Consider the following 15,825-nt stretch of genomic DNA (forward strand, 5'->3'; position numbering starts at 1 on the left):
CTTCACAAGGCAAAGAAAAACTGTTCTCATTTCACTCCCACAGGCTTCCTAGGACTCTCAGGAAGAAAATTATCTTTCAGAGATTATGTATCAATTTAAATAAATAAAGCACCTGACATCAATCTTCGGATGCTTTCAAGCTGTGCTGTCAGGAGCAGCTCTTCACATTTCAAGATCTCGAACTGTACTTCATATAACTGTAGCTGTAGATCATAGTAATCAGCTTCTAAGTGGTCCAAATGGGCTAAGGCTTCTGTACCACCTTTCAGGCTTTGCATCTAATAAAAAGAGAAAACAACAAACAAACAAACAAACAAAAATCATACAACTCCAGGATACAGATGAGAACAAAACCACAGATTTTATGATTACAGCTAGATACTGTCTTGTACAGTAAATGTAACATGGTAAAACTGAACACATCAACTCCCTAAGATACATTCTGATCAGACACACACTTTAAGATGCCTTTAATATCTGACTTTTTTTCTATATGGCAGTGAAATAAATCCATGGCATTTAATTACATTTTGTGACAGTCAAGTGTCAAATCATGTACGGTGTGAAACATCCCTCAAACTCTTTTACTCTACCACTTGATTCCCTGAAGGTACATAATTAAATTAGAATTCTCCTATCTTCAATCCCAAAAATCTAAAAGTAGGCATCTAGAAAGTTACAGTTAAAACTTGTAAAAGCAGAACTGAGGAAAAAATGTGAAAGGATGTGGAAACAGGGATAAATACATGCACTGACCATCCTGTAATGACAACTTAGTTGTTCCACTCTTTCCAGAGTCATTCACAGGAGAATAAATACACAGATATATAATATACTTATATATATTTCAGTATGCATTTGTATTATATGTTTGAATAGAAAAGTAACACACATCCAAAGTGAACTGCAGTCATTCTCTTTCATTCAGCCAAACAAGACTTATCTGCTCAATACAGTCAGCCATTCAGATCACATTTAAGAAATACCAGCATGTAAGGAAATCTTATGTGCTCAGTTTGGAGGGAATTCATGCACCTCTAAAACCCGCATGCAGAAGAGCTGGGGCCACAATTCTTTACCTGTTCAAAATATGTGTATCTGATAGCTGCTCTCAGATACTGGATAAAAGTAATGGTAAACCTTAATGGAGATTTGTGATGTGTACACCCTATTATTCAGAAGAAATGTCCAGTTTCATATTACAGTCAGTCATTAAAAAGGGATGTCTACCAAGCAAAAATACAGGACCTATTTAGCTGTACATTTAAAAAGTATTTGCTAGCATGGTCTCTAAATTATGGTGTTATCTTCTGTAAAACTGAATCTGTAATGAACAGCCATAAATGAGTTCCTTGAGTTTTATTTATCATACATATTTAAATATGACTATACTAAACTAGAAAGGTATGTGTAGTGAATTAAACCAATGATCTATTTTACTCAATACCCAGTTTCCAGAAAAAGCTGTTAACTGCAAAAATCCAGGAAGATACAGCTTCTAAGACTGATTCACCAGCCTCTTGCACACCCTGTAGCACAACTTAAACGACACATCTGCCTCATACTCTTATAAAAAACAGATTTATTTGACTAAATAATTTTTTCTGTCCCTTTTTTTAAAAACATGTATGCTTTTAGCACCTGCATCAGTATCTATTGACAGGGATTGCACAGCTCAATTAAATGCACATAGTTCTGTGTACTGTAGTTATTTTCATATAAGACAGCCAGACAGAAGATCTGTAAATCAATTCTTATAACTTCTATTTTAAGTTTCTTCTGCTATATTTGATACTTTTGTATACATCTTTTGTATTTCAACTATTAGTCTGAAAACTCCAGTAAGCCCATAAGTGAACACCAGAAACCTTACAATCATTAATGTACCATGTATACACTTGAGTCCAGTGTTACACAAAAATGTCCTGGTATGCCATTTTATTACTGTGCATCTATATTAAGTTACTAATTTGACCAGAACAGTAAATGACATAATGATCATGTAACTGGAGTGAACTTCAGGCTACTTGTCAAGACAAAAGAACTGGCTCCCTTGAACTCCCCAGTTTTTCGATATAAGAGGGATAATGCTTATTGTTCAGGCAGGGTATTGGCATTTTTCAAGGGATTTGGCATTTTTCAAGGATTTCCTCACCGTAAAAATGCAGCAAAATTTGGTGGGTTTGGGGGTGAGGGAAGCGGGTGTGGGAAATGTTTACTTTTTTAAATTAAAGTAATGTTAAACATGACCACACCTAAGAACTTCCCCTTTTCCTTGAACTGTGAAATTGACTCAAACCTTCACAATTTTTTCTTAAAAACAGATGTTCCAGAATTTAAATCCAAATGTAAGGGTGCAAGTGAGCAGCCACATGGGTCTTGGTTGCTGGCTGGGATTAAAACACCACAGCGGCAGAACAAAAAACCTAAAGCGAGGAGATCCAAGTTCAATTTCCTCTAATGCCACAACTTGATGCATTAACAAAAGCAAATAGTTTAATCTCTACAGCCTTTGTTGTTGCACTCACATCAATCAGAGAGTGGTTGCATTCACCAAATCAGAGAGGAGTTTGGGTTGGAAGGGACGTGAAATCTTATCAAGTTCCAAGCCCTCCACACGGACAGGGACACCATTCACTAGACCAGGCTGCTCAGAGCTCCATCCAACCTGGCCTTGAACACTTCTCAGGATGTTGACCCACAGCTTCTCCGGGCAACCTGTTCCAGTGCTGCTCCCTCAAAGTAAAGAATTTCTTCCTAAAACGTAATTTAAACCCACCCACTTTCAGTTTAAAGCCATTTCTCCTTCTCCTTACTACAATATACCCTCATAAAAAATTTCTTTTCCAAGACTATATGTTCAAAAACCCATAGACAACCTGTCCTCAAAAAAAGTCATATCATGTCTTTGTTCTGAATTGTCATTTTTTTCTCAGCTAAAATCCCGATATATTAATTTCTTGAGAATCTTAGTCTCTTCAAACAAATACCCTGTTTTTGTCCTCTAGAATACAGTAGCTAAATGATTTGCCAGGAGGTACTTCAGTTCCACAAACATTTTCTGTATAAGACTGCCACCATTATTCACCAAAATGGGATTCCCAGCCATATTTCCCACATTCAACTCTGTATACTTAAGCCTTCTACATTCTCAGAACACACGATGTGTATCAGAGCAGAAGCTGGCTGGTGCTCACATCTCCCTATCAGTGTATTCAGACCCAGAGTTTTCTATACCTTGTAATACACCATGCCAAACCACCATGCCCATTAGACGTTCTTTATTTCTCTGTCCCCAAAAGCTGCAAATTCACAGGTCAGGACTTTCATCCTGATGTATACTACAATGAATCTTTCCTTTTCCTGTGCAGCCCCTAACACTTTAGCATATCAGACCAAACGCTCACTCATTTACCAGACTGAGATCTCATTCAACAAAAAATCACAGGTCTCCACAGAGAGAAAAGTAAGATGTGCCACAAAAAGAAGATGCACGTTTATTCTAACTGAAGATATTCAATATATTTCCAATTAGTACTACTGGATTGTCTCATCAAGCCTTGGCTAAGGCTGACAACAGCCTGACAAACACAGGTTTTCAGACAACTCTTGGATTTCCAAACCTAAAGAGCACCAAAATGCAGTAAACCTATTTTTGTGCTGTGGGTCTTGCATGTACTCTCTCTTCCCTGCAGATCAAGCTGTCTTCTACAGAAGCTCCTAAAATAGACACATAGTCTATCAGCCTTACAAAACTACCAGCCTTTGCAATGCTAAAGTTGGGAGTTCTCTGGATAACCTTTTCATAACAGCACCATCAGTTTAGTAAAATTTTGCTGAAACGTTTGGAAAGTTCTCCTAAAACAATAATTTAATTGCTAGAACACATATTAACATTATGACAGAAAGTTCTTCACACCAAACATCCATGTGATGGCAAAGTTTAAAAGAGAATTCACAGCATTGTTACTACTGAAGAGCTGTCATAAAACCCAAAAAATGTGGATTTTTTTTCCTGCTAAGGAATTTAAGCACTCTTATGCACGAACTCTTTTCTCAGGAAAACTGTAGCAAGCATAGCACCTCTTGAAAATTGCCTTAGTAATTAAGGCAAGCAGAAAAACAGAGTGCAACACAACCATCCAGCTACCCATATATATTTACTAACGGTCAGACACCTTCCATCCGGAATGCCAGAGCTATTCTGAAAAGACGGTCATGCCTCTGAGAGCTAAACTGCAGAGATTACATAGGAGCTGATTTCTGTCCTATCTTTTCCCGTCATTTTACTCATCCCAGAGGACAGCTGTGAACATTAACAGCAAAAACTGTCTTTCTGGCTGACTAACCAGGAAAAAGTGAACAGAAAACATATGTACGTGGCACAAAACTCAACACACCTACATTGCAACATCATTTGTCTAACACTGCTTCTTTCTATATGCTTTAATATTCTACTTACTAGCATGAGAACTTACCTCCTCTTTCAGTGCATGTTTCTTCTGCTCCAAACAGATTTCTTTAGCACGCATCAACTGCAAAGTCTCCTTAGAAACTGCATACTGAAGCTTTTCCATACGTTCCACTGCTGCTGCCCATGCTGCCTTACCAAATTTCTTCTGGTCTGCTCGCATTCGATCATACACAGCTATAGAAAGGAAAAAAAAAGCCAGGCATCTTACTAGTCTGCTCTTTCAGACCACTAGTGATCCTGCTGCAAAGAAAATGCACGCATTTGTACTTAATAAAATCTCATTAATACAACCACTTGGGTCTTGAACTGCATCCCAAATTTTCCCCCACTTCTGTAACCACCAATTATCAGTTACTAAAGTCTCTAGCTTACCTTAATAACATTTATAGTATAGTCATAAATATAAATAAATCTGAAGAGTGAAAAAAATTACTATTTAAAACAAAGATATCAGCTTAACTTCAAGTGCAATTCTGTAAGAACACTGCATGAAATCAAAACAACATCTATTTTTTACCTCAAAATGCAGGAGTCCCTTGCCTGATTCAGATTTACTACTCTTGGGCCCCAGGTAACATCTAGGTGGACACATACAAAATTCTCACCATTGTTCACATACAGATCATGTGATACTGTACTTAGCTTTGCAAAGCAAAAGCCATAGAAGTAATGGAATCAAAAGGGTGGCATTCAGTCACTACATGCTATTACATGCTGTTCTTAGGTAATAAGAAACACCTTTGTGCTCTCATATGTTTTTCCTCTGTCATCTGTTAGTATTTGGGTATGTAAGACCACCCTGTGAACAGCAAGAGGCCAAGTAAAACCCCAAACACAAAACCCAGGTAAAATAACCTGTATATTAAACATCCATGGCTCCAATCAGCGTTCAGGCATGTCACTTTCCACTGGTTTTCCCCCAAATCCTGACTGCTGTAGATAAAAAATCATGTGAACCAAAACAGTAAGTAAATATCTACAAATACACCTTATCAACTAGTAGTCTATCTTACTGGCTGCCTTTGTCATACTAGAAAAGGAGCAAAGCTGATTAGGACATTTAGAATTTGCTCTAATTAAATTTACTCCAACATGCTTTAACCTATAAAATCACCCAGTCAGAAAAAGGGTGACTTAATGTGAAATTTCACATTATCTTTAAATGAGGTTGACATTGAACAGAGTAAATTTGTGGTGCCTGCATCTCTTGAGTCAGATGTAGCAGTCACGTACAGACATGACAAGAAACCTAGCAGTCAAAAAAGGATTTCTCCTGCGGGTCTAGCACAATCACTATCACCAAGGCAAAGAAAGAAACAGGGACCTGCAGTCAGGCAGGAGAGGACAAAAACAGGACAGCTATTCTGCCAACAGCAAACAGTCAGTGAACTAGAAAAAGGTCTGTTTGCCCTATTAAACTGGTTATCTGATTTAAAATGGTACAAGGATGAAAGCACGGGTGTACATACCAAGTTATCTGACCTTGCTTTCCTGCACCAGTTTTTACTAAGACCATCACATTCTTCAAACACAGAAAAGCCAAGGTTATATCCATGAAGGCTTCTGAACAACAGAGCTGCTTTCACTGAGTAGGTAAACTGAGCTGTTGCTTAATGTTTAGAGCTATGAAAAAAATCACTGTAAGACAAGGAGGACTAGAAAAGGAAATTAAGTGAAAGACAATTAGCACTTACTATGGGGTCTACCATGTCCAGGACAGAACCCAGCACGGAATCTATGTTTCCTAAATCCCTTGCAAATACAGAGTACCGCTGTGTACCGATAGAATTGTGTTGAGGAAGTGGCTGCAAAACTTCTACCTAAAATTTCTATTCTGTTCACCTCTGATGACGTTCTGAAAAGGTTTACAGGTAAAAGATTCAAATAGAAGAAAAAATGAATAGGAATGACAACTGCATTTTCCTTATGAAGGATTGATGAAAAAACTCACAGTACAATGTAGAACATGGTAATCACTAAATAATTTAATTCTTTATGTGATGAATAGCATGACAGGAAATAACTACCTTTTTGTGTTTTAGCTGTTATTTCAAAATATTTAACTGTAAGATCTTGAATAGAAAGCACAGCCATGTGGGCTTTTTTCTGCCAATCAGCATCTTCTTTTTGCAGACTCTCAATTCTTCTGGGGCCTAGGTAGTCATTCTCTATTGAGATCTGAAAATAAATCAGCCCATAATTAAAAACAATTAATTGCAGCTATTCTGCCAACAGCAAACAGTTTCAGGGCTAAGAAAGCAAACAAACAGGAGATAAAACTACCACCACAATTTCTATTCAACGTACTCTTCGGAAAAATCTCTTTGGAAGCACTCCCTCCTCTTGAAACAGTACATCCATCTTTCATAATTATTGCTCTTACTGCACGCAAAAAACCCACATACATAAGTTTGATTTCTCAGCATCTTTTTATTATGTATCTTATTACCTCCAGATTACATGCAAGCTTCATGCTTCATCCAGGCTTTCTTCCAGCCTGAACTATTTCATTCTGAAGTAAATAAATGCTCTTCGATCAGAATGAAGCTGGTGACCAGAGCTGTGCTAGGGTAGCGATTTTAGAAGCTTTTCTTTGCTATAGATGACTTTAAAAAGTATATTTTCCTAGTGCCTGGGAGCTCAAACATCCTTTCATTGCCAAGATCAAGGTAATTTTATTCTGAGGTCACAGCTGTCTGAAGCCAGTAAAATACTTGGACTTTGTTCTACAATTAATAAAAACATAGCTTTCTCTCCCAAATCTGAGAATTTTTGAAAACCTGTCACACTACACCAACAGAGTACATATCTTACATATCTTATCCTAAAAAATCTAAGACTGCTCATGCAATCAAGTATTAATGGTTAATATTTTTCATATCTATCAGTTAAGAAGATCCCTTACGAGTATAGGCAAAGCTGAACAAAACCAAAAGTGCTCATAACTTTGTATGTCCCTGAATATTTCAACCTGAAGTTCTAATGCCTAAAGTATTAATCTTGATATCACAAAGTTTCAATTTGGTCTAAATAGCCATTCCACTCAATTGCAAATGAAAGGTTTTTAAGTGACTGCTCAGGACCTACTTCAGCATATCCACTTGTCTCATCTCTTAGATGGATGATTTTCACAAGTAAAAACAAATAGATGCCGCCTTCTAAATACTTGTTCATTTCTTAAAAAAAACTTAGAGGACATTAATAAGGTATTTGAATCTACTTCTTTATGTATTTCCAAGACTCTTAAAAAGGCAACAGACAAAGCATAATGTGGACAAGTTGTAGGTGAGTAACACTTCTACTAGAAACGTTGTAACATGTCATCCTATGGAGTAGGTATCTATCATGTTTCCCACAGGTAATATTCAGGGAAGGACAGACAGGTTTCCAAAAAAAATTGTACTGCAGTTACATGTATACACACACACACACACCAGTGATTTACACACCGGTAAAATTAATACTTTCCATTTACAGAGAACTCTGAAACAGCAAATTCATTTGTGAAGCTGGATAAAAACCAACACAGTTTAAAGTCTTCCTTTTCTGCTCCTTGGTACAGATGAGGTAACTTGACACTGAATTGACACCGGATCACTGAGTAATGTGAGTAACATTCTTATTAGGCAGGAGTTCTAGGAAAGTAAGCCTCAAAGTAACATTTTTTCATAAAGTTTTGCCTGCCAAAACATTATTCACACATGGTGCAAGCTAAAGTGTTTTATGATTCCAAAACATAATTGTATCTTTGTTCCCTAGGGCAAGTATTTACAAGTAACACAGAAGGGAAGAATCTTTTCATTATCCAGAATCCCAAATATTCATCCATATATCATTCGCACTAAAGGTACTCATATAGCAACACAGAGAAAACTCAAGAAGCCTTGGCTTTGGCAACTACATGAACAAGAACAGATCAACAACGTGCCTTAAGGCTGCAGCAACAGTGGCATGCTTAACAGAATTGTGAAAGGAGCCCCAGAAAGATAAAAAAGATAGAAGCATTTCCCCTATGTCACTTGACCTGCCTTCATGCTTGCCCACACCTACACATCTAGCCAGATAGCCAAACTCCTAAAACTGAGTTCTTAAGTGTCTTGCAGCACAATCAAAAAATCAAAGGTACAGCTAATGTTCATGTTTGGACTTTGCACTCCGCAGCTTCGGTAAGGGACACACACACACAATGTTAACTTTCTGGCTCTAAAGACACAAAATAATAGAGGATGGATGTAGTGGTTTCGGCTGGATTCATATTCTTCATATTAGCTGGTATGGGCTCTGTTTGGGAATTGCACTGCAAACAGTCTTAGTAATACAGGGATATTTTAGCTAGTGCTAAGCAGTGCTGACACAGAGCCAAGGCCATTTCTGCTTATCACCCCACTCCACTAGTGAGGAGACAGGGGGTTCACAAGAAGTTGGAAAGGGATACAGGTGGGAATGCTGACCCAAACAACAGAGACTTTCCGTACCATAAAGCACTGTGCCCAGCAATAAAACTGGGGGAAGTGGGTAACGTTCAGAGCGATGGGTGTTTGTCTTTTTAAGTCACTGTTACCCTGCGCTCTTGGAGATAGCTGAACACCTGCTTTCCCATGGGAATCCGTGAATTAATTCCTGGTTTTGCCTTGCTTCATGTGCACAGCTTTTGCTTTGTCTAATCAACTATCTCAACTCATGTGTTTTCTCACTTTTACTCTTCTTGACTCTCTTTCCACCATCCCACTGAGCTAGAGAGAGCAAGCAGTCCTCTGGGGCTTCGCTGATGGTCAAGGATGAACTATGACATGGAATGAGGCTCTCATTATAAAGGCAGCATCCAACCAAAAGGTGAAGACAGAATCTAGGTGCCAGTGGGCAACTATCTTTGACAGGTGAAATATCCCACATGCTTTCTTAATAAAGTTGAATAGCTAGAAGCTAAGGACGAACCTTAAACTGAAAAGCTTATTCCCTTCACTTCTGAAGCTGCTGGACCAGACTACCACAGCCACAGTCTCCCCACAGCTATGCCAGCCTGAGAGAACTGAGGTTCAAGGTGACAAATTCTAAATGAGAAAGTTCAAGAACAAGCTTCCAGCCTGGAATAACAATCCTCAGTCACAGAGATCTTTGCTACTCTTTGGATACGTGAAAGACAGTATCCAATTTTGGGAAAAGCAGACTTGTCAGGAGACTCCAGAATGGTATTCAATGAATACAGTCTGCACGGCCTCCTTGAAGACACCTCTCACATGTGTTTCTATCAGGTCAATAACTTTCAGAGTGGCAGCAAACTTTAGGAGTCGCTTTGATGCTTCAGATCTAGTTGGCTGCTGCTCCCTGCTTCTCACTTCAGGTTTGTGATGTTCCTGCTCAAGCTTGCTTTGCTGGGTTTGCCTGACATACGTGCCCTGCAGCCTCTGAGAGCCACTCCATTGACCTGAAGGTGCTCCAATGCTCTCTGTGGCAAAATCTCTTCCCATCCAGCCACTTCATTCCACCTGATTCCATTTCTCCACCAAAAAAACTAAAAAAAACTAAAAAAGAAAAAGAGTAATTAAATAGAAACAATTAAAAGCCACAGTATAAAAAGAAAATACTGACTGCAACCCTTCCAAAGGTCATTTTTTATCGTCAAAACCAAATAACTATGACAAACTAGAAGAGAGAGGGCCTGCAAAAAGCCACTTCTGGCCATGGACCTGGCACACTTTGGGAAAACACATTAAAAAGAGACAGCCATGTTGTGAGTGCAAATATTGACTGCACCAACAACTTAAAAGAATTACCAATTCTCAGGCACAACCCTGCTAGAGAATTATTATAATCTCTCAGTCATTAATTAAATTTATGCCTGTCATTCTTTCAGGGCAGAACAGAATCTCCAGAGAAAACCACAGATGAACAAGTGAGAAACAGGGGTGAAATATATATGTGCACCCTTGCCAAATGGCTGTCTGGGCATTATACCTCAGTCCAAAAAAGTGCCGCTAGAGCAAATCTTTACAAATATATTGTAATATTCAATTTAAATAATATAATGGTGGCACATTTATATACAAGATAGAAATTATTTATAGCATCTGTTATTGTAGGAAATAGAAAGCAAGCCCATGGGGGAAAATAGATACCTTAAATGAAGACCGCAGCTGTAACAGGGGTAAAAGTTAGGGAGTAAAGTTAAGGAACATGCCTCTGGAGCTTCCAGCTTATGAAAAGGCAAGTTTCCTCCCCAGCTGCAAACACCTCCATGACAGAAGTGACCACTCCCTCATTTTGTCCTAGCTAAGAATTTAAAAAGGAAAAAGGCAGTAGCCATGGACCATTAAATACCAACATGAACAGGCTTGTAAGTTTTGAAGACTTTGTTTTCTACATTCTCTTCAATAATTAATCACCTTGATGCAAGACAACAACTCTCATTATGGAATTATAGGAAGCTCTTATGTCCTTCTGCATTCCATTATTGTTTGCAATATATGCATAACCTCTATGCTTTATTTTGCTCACCTTTAAGATGCAACTATCTTCAGTTTTTATAGCTCATAAAAGAGATGCCATTTTAGAGACTAAACAAATAATTTCTAAATTACTATTGTCCATGCTAGATATGACTAAAAGAGGGCAAAGAATAATTATAAAGTGCTGTCATCTAATGACATTTCTTGTAAACTTGTGTACCTAGTCTTGATCTTAAAATATTTTTAGTTAAAAATTAAGAAACTCGAATGTAGTTAAGTTTCTTCTTAGCCTAAAAGGTTTTTTTCAGTTACCTAACATTTTTCAAAGCAAGCTTTTGGCCTGGAATTGCTCATTTGGACTCAAAAGATTTGGAGAAAGCCTGGTCTAACAGAAAAATCACTCCTCTCACAACTAGATCAGAAGCCAAATCTAGTTTCTCTTCTACTCATTGCTTTCTCAATAAAATATTGCAGCTATTCTTCCTTTAAAATTCCTATATTCTCCTTGAGAGGAATCCAAGCTTCACGGTAAAATTTGCCAGGATTTTTTTTCCTCCGATGATGAAACTTGCTTTTGTTGACTTTCATGTTTTACAAGTTTTACTTCAAATGATGCTTTGAAGCTAAGTAAAATATGACAGCTTTCACAAAAGCGGCTGCCGCAGAACACAGAAGAAGGGATAGAAACACCAGAAGCCATTAACTTCAACACATCAAACATCTTCATCAGCAATTGCTTCAGACTAACAGAACACAAAAGAACACATTTCAACACTGTATTGATATGTTTCTGAAGGAGAACAAATGAATTCTTCAGAGAAAACAAACTGAAAGGAGGTTCCTACACTAGCCCATAAGCAAATGAGGATGGATCAACAGAGGCAATGCTGTACTGGGAAACATCCTCCTCTCGAACAGTTTGCAAATTATGATTAAGTTTTGAAGAGACTAAAGTAAGCTTATTGAGAGAAAATATGAGAGACAGGTTTGAAATGATGGGATACACATATATTACACACCTACTAAGTGAAGGTCTTTAATACTTTACATGGTTTTTTTCTGGAGAATGGACAAAACTGACAGAAATAAGACTTGGCCCAGACCACGTAATAACTTAGGCAGGGATATGTCACATCTCTCCAGCTCCCTTTGTTATCCTTCTCCTGGATGGACTTGTAATAGGCAGAAAAGGAGAAAAATGTGAGATGTAACAGCAGGTCAGTAAATTATAAGAACAAAAAAAAAAAAGTAAGCTGAGTATTGAGGATGACAGTGGCAAAATACAAAATGGAAATGGCTTTACACATAAAAGCATGTTTCAGATCTGCATTCTCCAAGAGGTCAAACAAGCAATTCCAACCACAGGCTGCTACACATAGTAGCCAGAAAACATGCATTTCAGCTTCATCTAGTGAGAGCCTTCTCAAAGTTAGTCTTACTAACTTTTTTACTGTTGTTTTTAATTTAACTGTGTTCCCACCTGTTAACACAAACCCCGCACTATTTCCCCAAATATGCTGTAATTCTGTACATACATCCCGAAATATATTTAGTGAAAGTATTCAGCTTTAAAAAGGGTCTCACAGTTTTACTAGTTTTATCCTAACGAATATGGACAGAGACATCAATGTTAATACATAAAAACTCATTTAGTTTGCATGGTCTAGATTCTTCAAGATATCTGGCACCTGGGACTAAAATACAAACTACAGGAGTTTTGATTATCTTAAAACACAAAACAACATACACAATTCAGTCAAGACTATAAAGCAAGCAACAAAGTGAAAGGTAACAAGATGTTAGGACATACAGACAGAAGATTGAATAATAATGTCATTCCACTGCAAAGTGCAGTAGTGATTTTTCAGGACCATGGAAAATGTTGAAAAACTAAGAAGCAGACAGAAGAGAAAAATCACAGAAGATATAGACAGGTTAGGACAAGCATTAGAGGAAAGACTGTGTTTATTTAACTGGTGTTTTTCCCCAGACACACAAGAATTTATGTTAAGAGTGTTAAAAACACCAAGTTACAGTATTTTATACTGGCAATTGACAGAATTAAAGCTAAACAGTGTACCCTGCATTAAGCCTTCCTTATTTATTCATCTGTATAGCATAAAACATTTCTATACATTTCAGCTTTCCTGACTAAGACCTAGACTAAAAGAGCGTTCAGCTTCAAAAAGAAAGCTTTTATTTTTTAAAAAATATATTTTTAAGAAGACACATTCTACTAGTTATTTGAAAATGTTGTTTAAGCCAAGTTAACTCAAAGGCAAGTGGGCTTGAGTGTTTCCAGACATTCTAGATTCTGTTTGTGCATGAAAATGATCGGACGTATTTTTAAATCTTCAGTTAAAAAAATTAATATATACAACAGACAAAATCTTCAGCATATCTATCAAGAGTTCATAAAAATATAGTTGACATTTTTTCTATACAGATATACTGAAAAAAGAGAAATAGTGACGCAAGTATTAGCCAGAAGAAATCAAAGACATATAAAAAGCCGTGAACATGAATGCTGAAAATAACTGTAACAGGTATCAAATAAAGCCCGATAAGTTTCAGTATGAAGTTAGCAAATACGATTAAGGTTTTTGTAAAAAGGGTTTTTTTCAGGCCACTATTGAAATAGAGGTACTAAAAACCACTAGATTTGAAACTATTTAGATATTTAGGTTAAAAATCTTTTTGCAAAATTTAGACTCTCAGAAAACTTTTCAACCTCTGAAGGCCTTCGGTCCCTCTCCTTGACCTCCACAGTCTGAATAACATTCCATCAAAGTCTCCTCAAAGCCTCCTCCTTTTTTCTCTTTTCCTATCTCAAACACTGCAAAGGAAAAAAAAAAAAATCATGCATTTCTAGGTTTCACCCTCCTTGACTTTAATCCTCAGGGACACATAATTTAGAATTTTCTGCATGTTTACCAGCCTTTCAAAGTTCCATCAAGATGCCTTTTTCAATGGATACACTGATTCAGCATTTTTCTGCACTATTTCCCCCATTACTAGCACTTGAGGAAAAAAAAATTAAGACACGGCACAGATACATTGATAACTCCCAAATTCCCTTACAGGTGCCCAAAACTGTTGATTAATCCGAATCATTAACAGACACTGATGACACCCTTTCTGAACACACATATACATATGGCCAAAGCTAAACTGTGGAAATTATTGCCACAGAGCATGTAAGGTGTACAAAGAGTTTGTTTGTGCTTTGTTTAAAACACCACAGGTTCATTGAGGTACGCCGATTTTCTATACATTTTACCCCTTAAAAATATTTCTTACCTTTGATGAATCATGTGCTTTCCAAACTAAGGCAATCCAATTCTTTTACTCTGGTCTAGTACTGAGGGTGCTTAATAGGGAAACACCCTTATGTTCCATACTGTTACTGCTCTGATACTGGGGTACATTTTTGAGAGGAAGAAACTAAAAATGTGACATTCAAGATGCAAGTATACCATGGATGTATACCAAAGTGTGATGTTTTCTATTTGGCGCTTGATTTTTTAACCTCTCTAATAATTCAAAACCTTTTCCTTTGCTCTCTTAAAATGCTGAATAGCAAGCTATTTTCAGCAAGCTCAAGATGGCTCTTACACATTTTACCTTAAGAGTAGTAGTTAGTTAATTAGGCGCATATAAACATACGTATATGCTTTTGGAGGTTGTCATCAACCTTCCAGATATGCATTGGTTTTTGTTTATTGAAATTTCACCTACCATTTTATTATCCAGCCCATTTTTTTTTGTACAGCATGACTTTTTAAAAAACTAAACAATAAACCTTTCAGCATTCAAACATAATGAGACTTTTCTACAAGTGTTATTAATCATTTTTATAGCTGAACACCTAGAGCAGTCTTTTACTCTACTCATTTTCCAGACAAGCAGATTTATGCAATCAGATACATATCAGTTTTGTAGCCAGCTACCTCTTATCAGGAACTAAGTTTCATTTAATGATTTAGGGTGCCGGCCTGCTTTCTATCAGATTGCCTCTTTAGAACATCTCTTTTTTTTGAGAAAGTCCATGAAGTCCTGACTTTAAGTCAGCAAAATGTTCTGTTCTGAGCTCATATAATAGTCTAGAGTATTTATAGTTCAGACTGTAAACAGAGACTGACATACAACTCTTGGGAATCAAACTATAAAGATAATCAGCCTAATTCAGCATTTTGCATCACATTCTCAAACAAGCTAGCAGTATTTTTCACTAAGTTTCTGACCATTTTGCATAAATTTAGATTTCTTCTCCAGTCTACAGGTTTTTCAAAAGCTACACTTCTTAGAGTATTATTTCTGATGATGCGAGGATACACCTTCAGCTACAAACAGATTTTTAAAACAAGTTTAAAAACCTTTGAAGTTTCACAGTTTCTCCAAAATACCTTTACATGATAGACTTTTTTAAAAGAGATACTTTGTAAGTACTTTTTGAAGAAATTCTCTCAGTTTTGCCAGCTGTTCCCATCACTAAATTTCTTCTCCCTTGAACTTGTTTCATACTTCATGAAACTATCTTTAACCAAAATTTTACATGTTCAATACAATATAATTTATTTCTAAGTACTTAATTTTGCATAAATCATAGTTAAATTAGTTATAAAGTTAACTACTGCAATTCACCACCATATATTAAACAAACAAATCCACATACAGTTGAGTCAGAATTGTATTTTTAATATACCAGAATCTGAGTAAGGGGAACTTGAGAGAGAACCAAACCTTCAGACTAATAAAAGACTCCCAAATTTTTAAAATCAGGATGTGATGAATTATCAACATATATGCTGTTCTAATCTCTAGCTTTCAGTACTAGACCTCAATATTAATGTATTTCAAGCCCTTAAAACCTCCTCACATTCATGTGAACTAACATGTAAGTAA

At 36.9% G+C, this 15,825-nt stretch overlaps 1 protein-coding gene across 1 annotated transcript in view; it reads right to left on the bottom strand.

Annotated features, from left to right (window-relative positions):
- The window catches only part of JMY (junction mediating and regulatory protein, p53 cofactor), a 62,978-nt gene that overhangs the window by 24,056 nt on the left and 23,097 nt on the right, over positions 1–15,825 (bottom strand). The window contains exons 3-5 of the mRNA XM_066181250.1: positions 6,502–6,652; positions 4,479–4,648; positions 113–278 (exon numbers count right to left, since the gene is read on the bottom strand). Of these exons, the coding sequence (XP_066037347.1) occupies positions 113–278; positions 4,479–4,648; positions 6,502–6,652 (487 nt within the window). The remainder of the gene's footprint in view (positions 1–112; positions 279–4,478; positions 4,649–6,501; positions 6,653–15,825) is intronic.

The sequence above is a fragment of the Chamaea fasciata genome, unplaced genomic scaffold (genome assembly GCF_029207755.1).
Source record: "Chamaea fasciata isolate MVZ Bird 193981 ecotype frontalis unplaced genomic scaffold, bChaFas1.0.hap1 SCAF_4, whole genome shotgun sequence".
NCBI classification, from domain to species: Eukaryota; Metazoa; Chordata; class Aves; order Passeriformes; family Sylviidae; genus Chamaea; species Chamaea fasciata.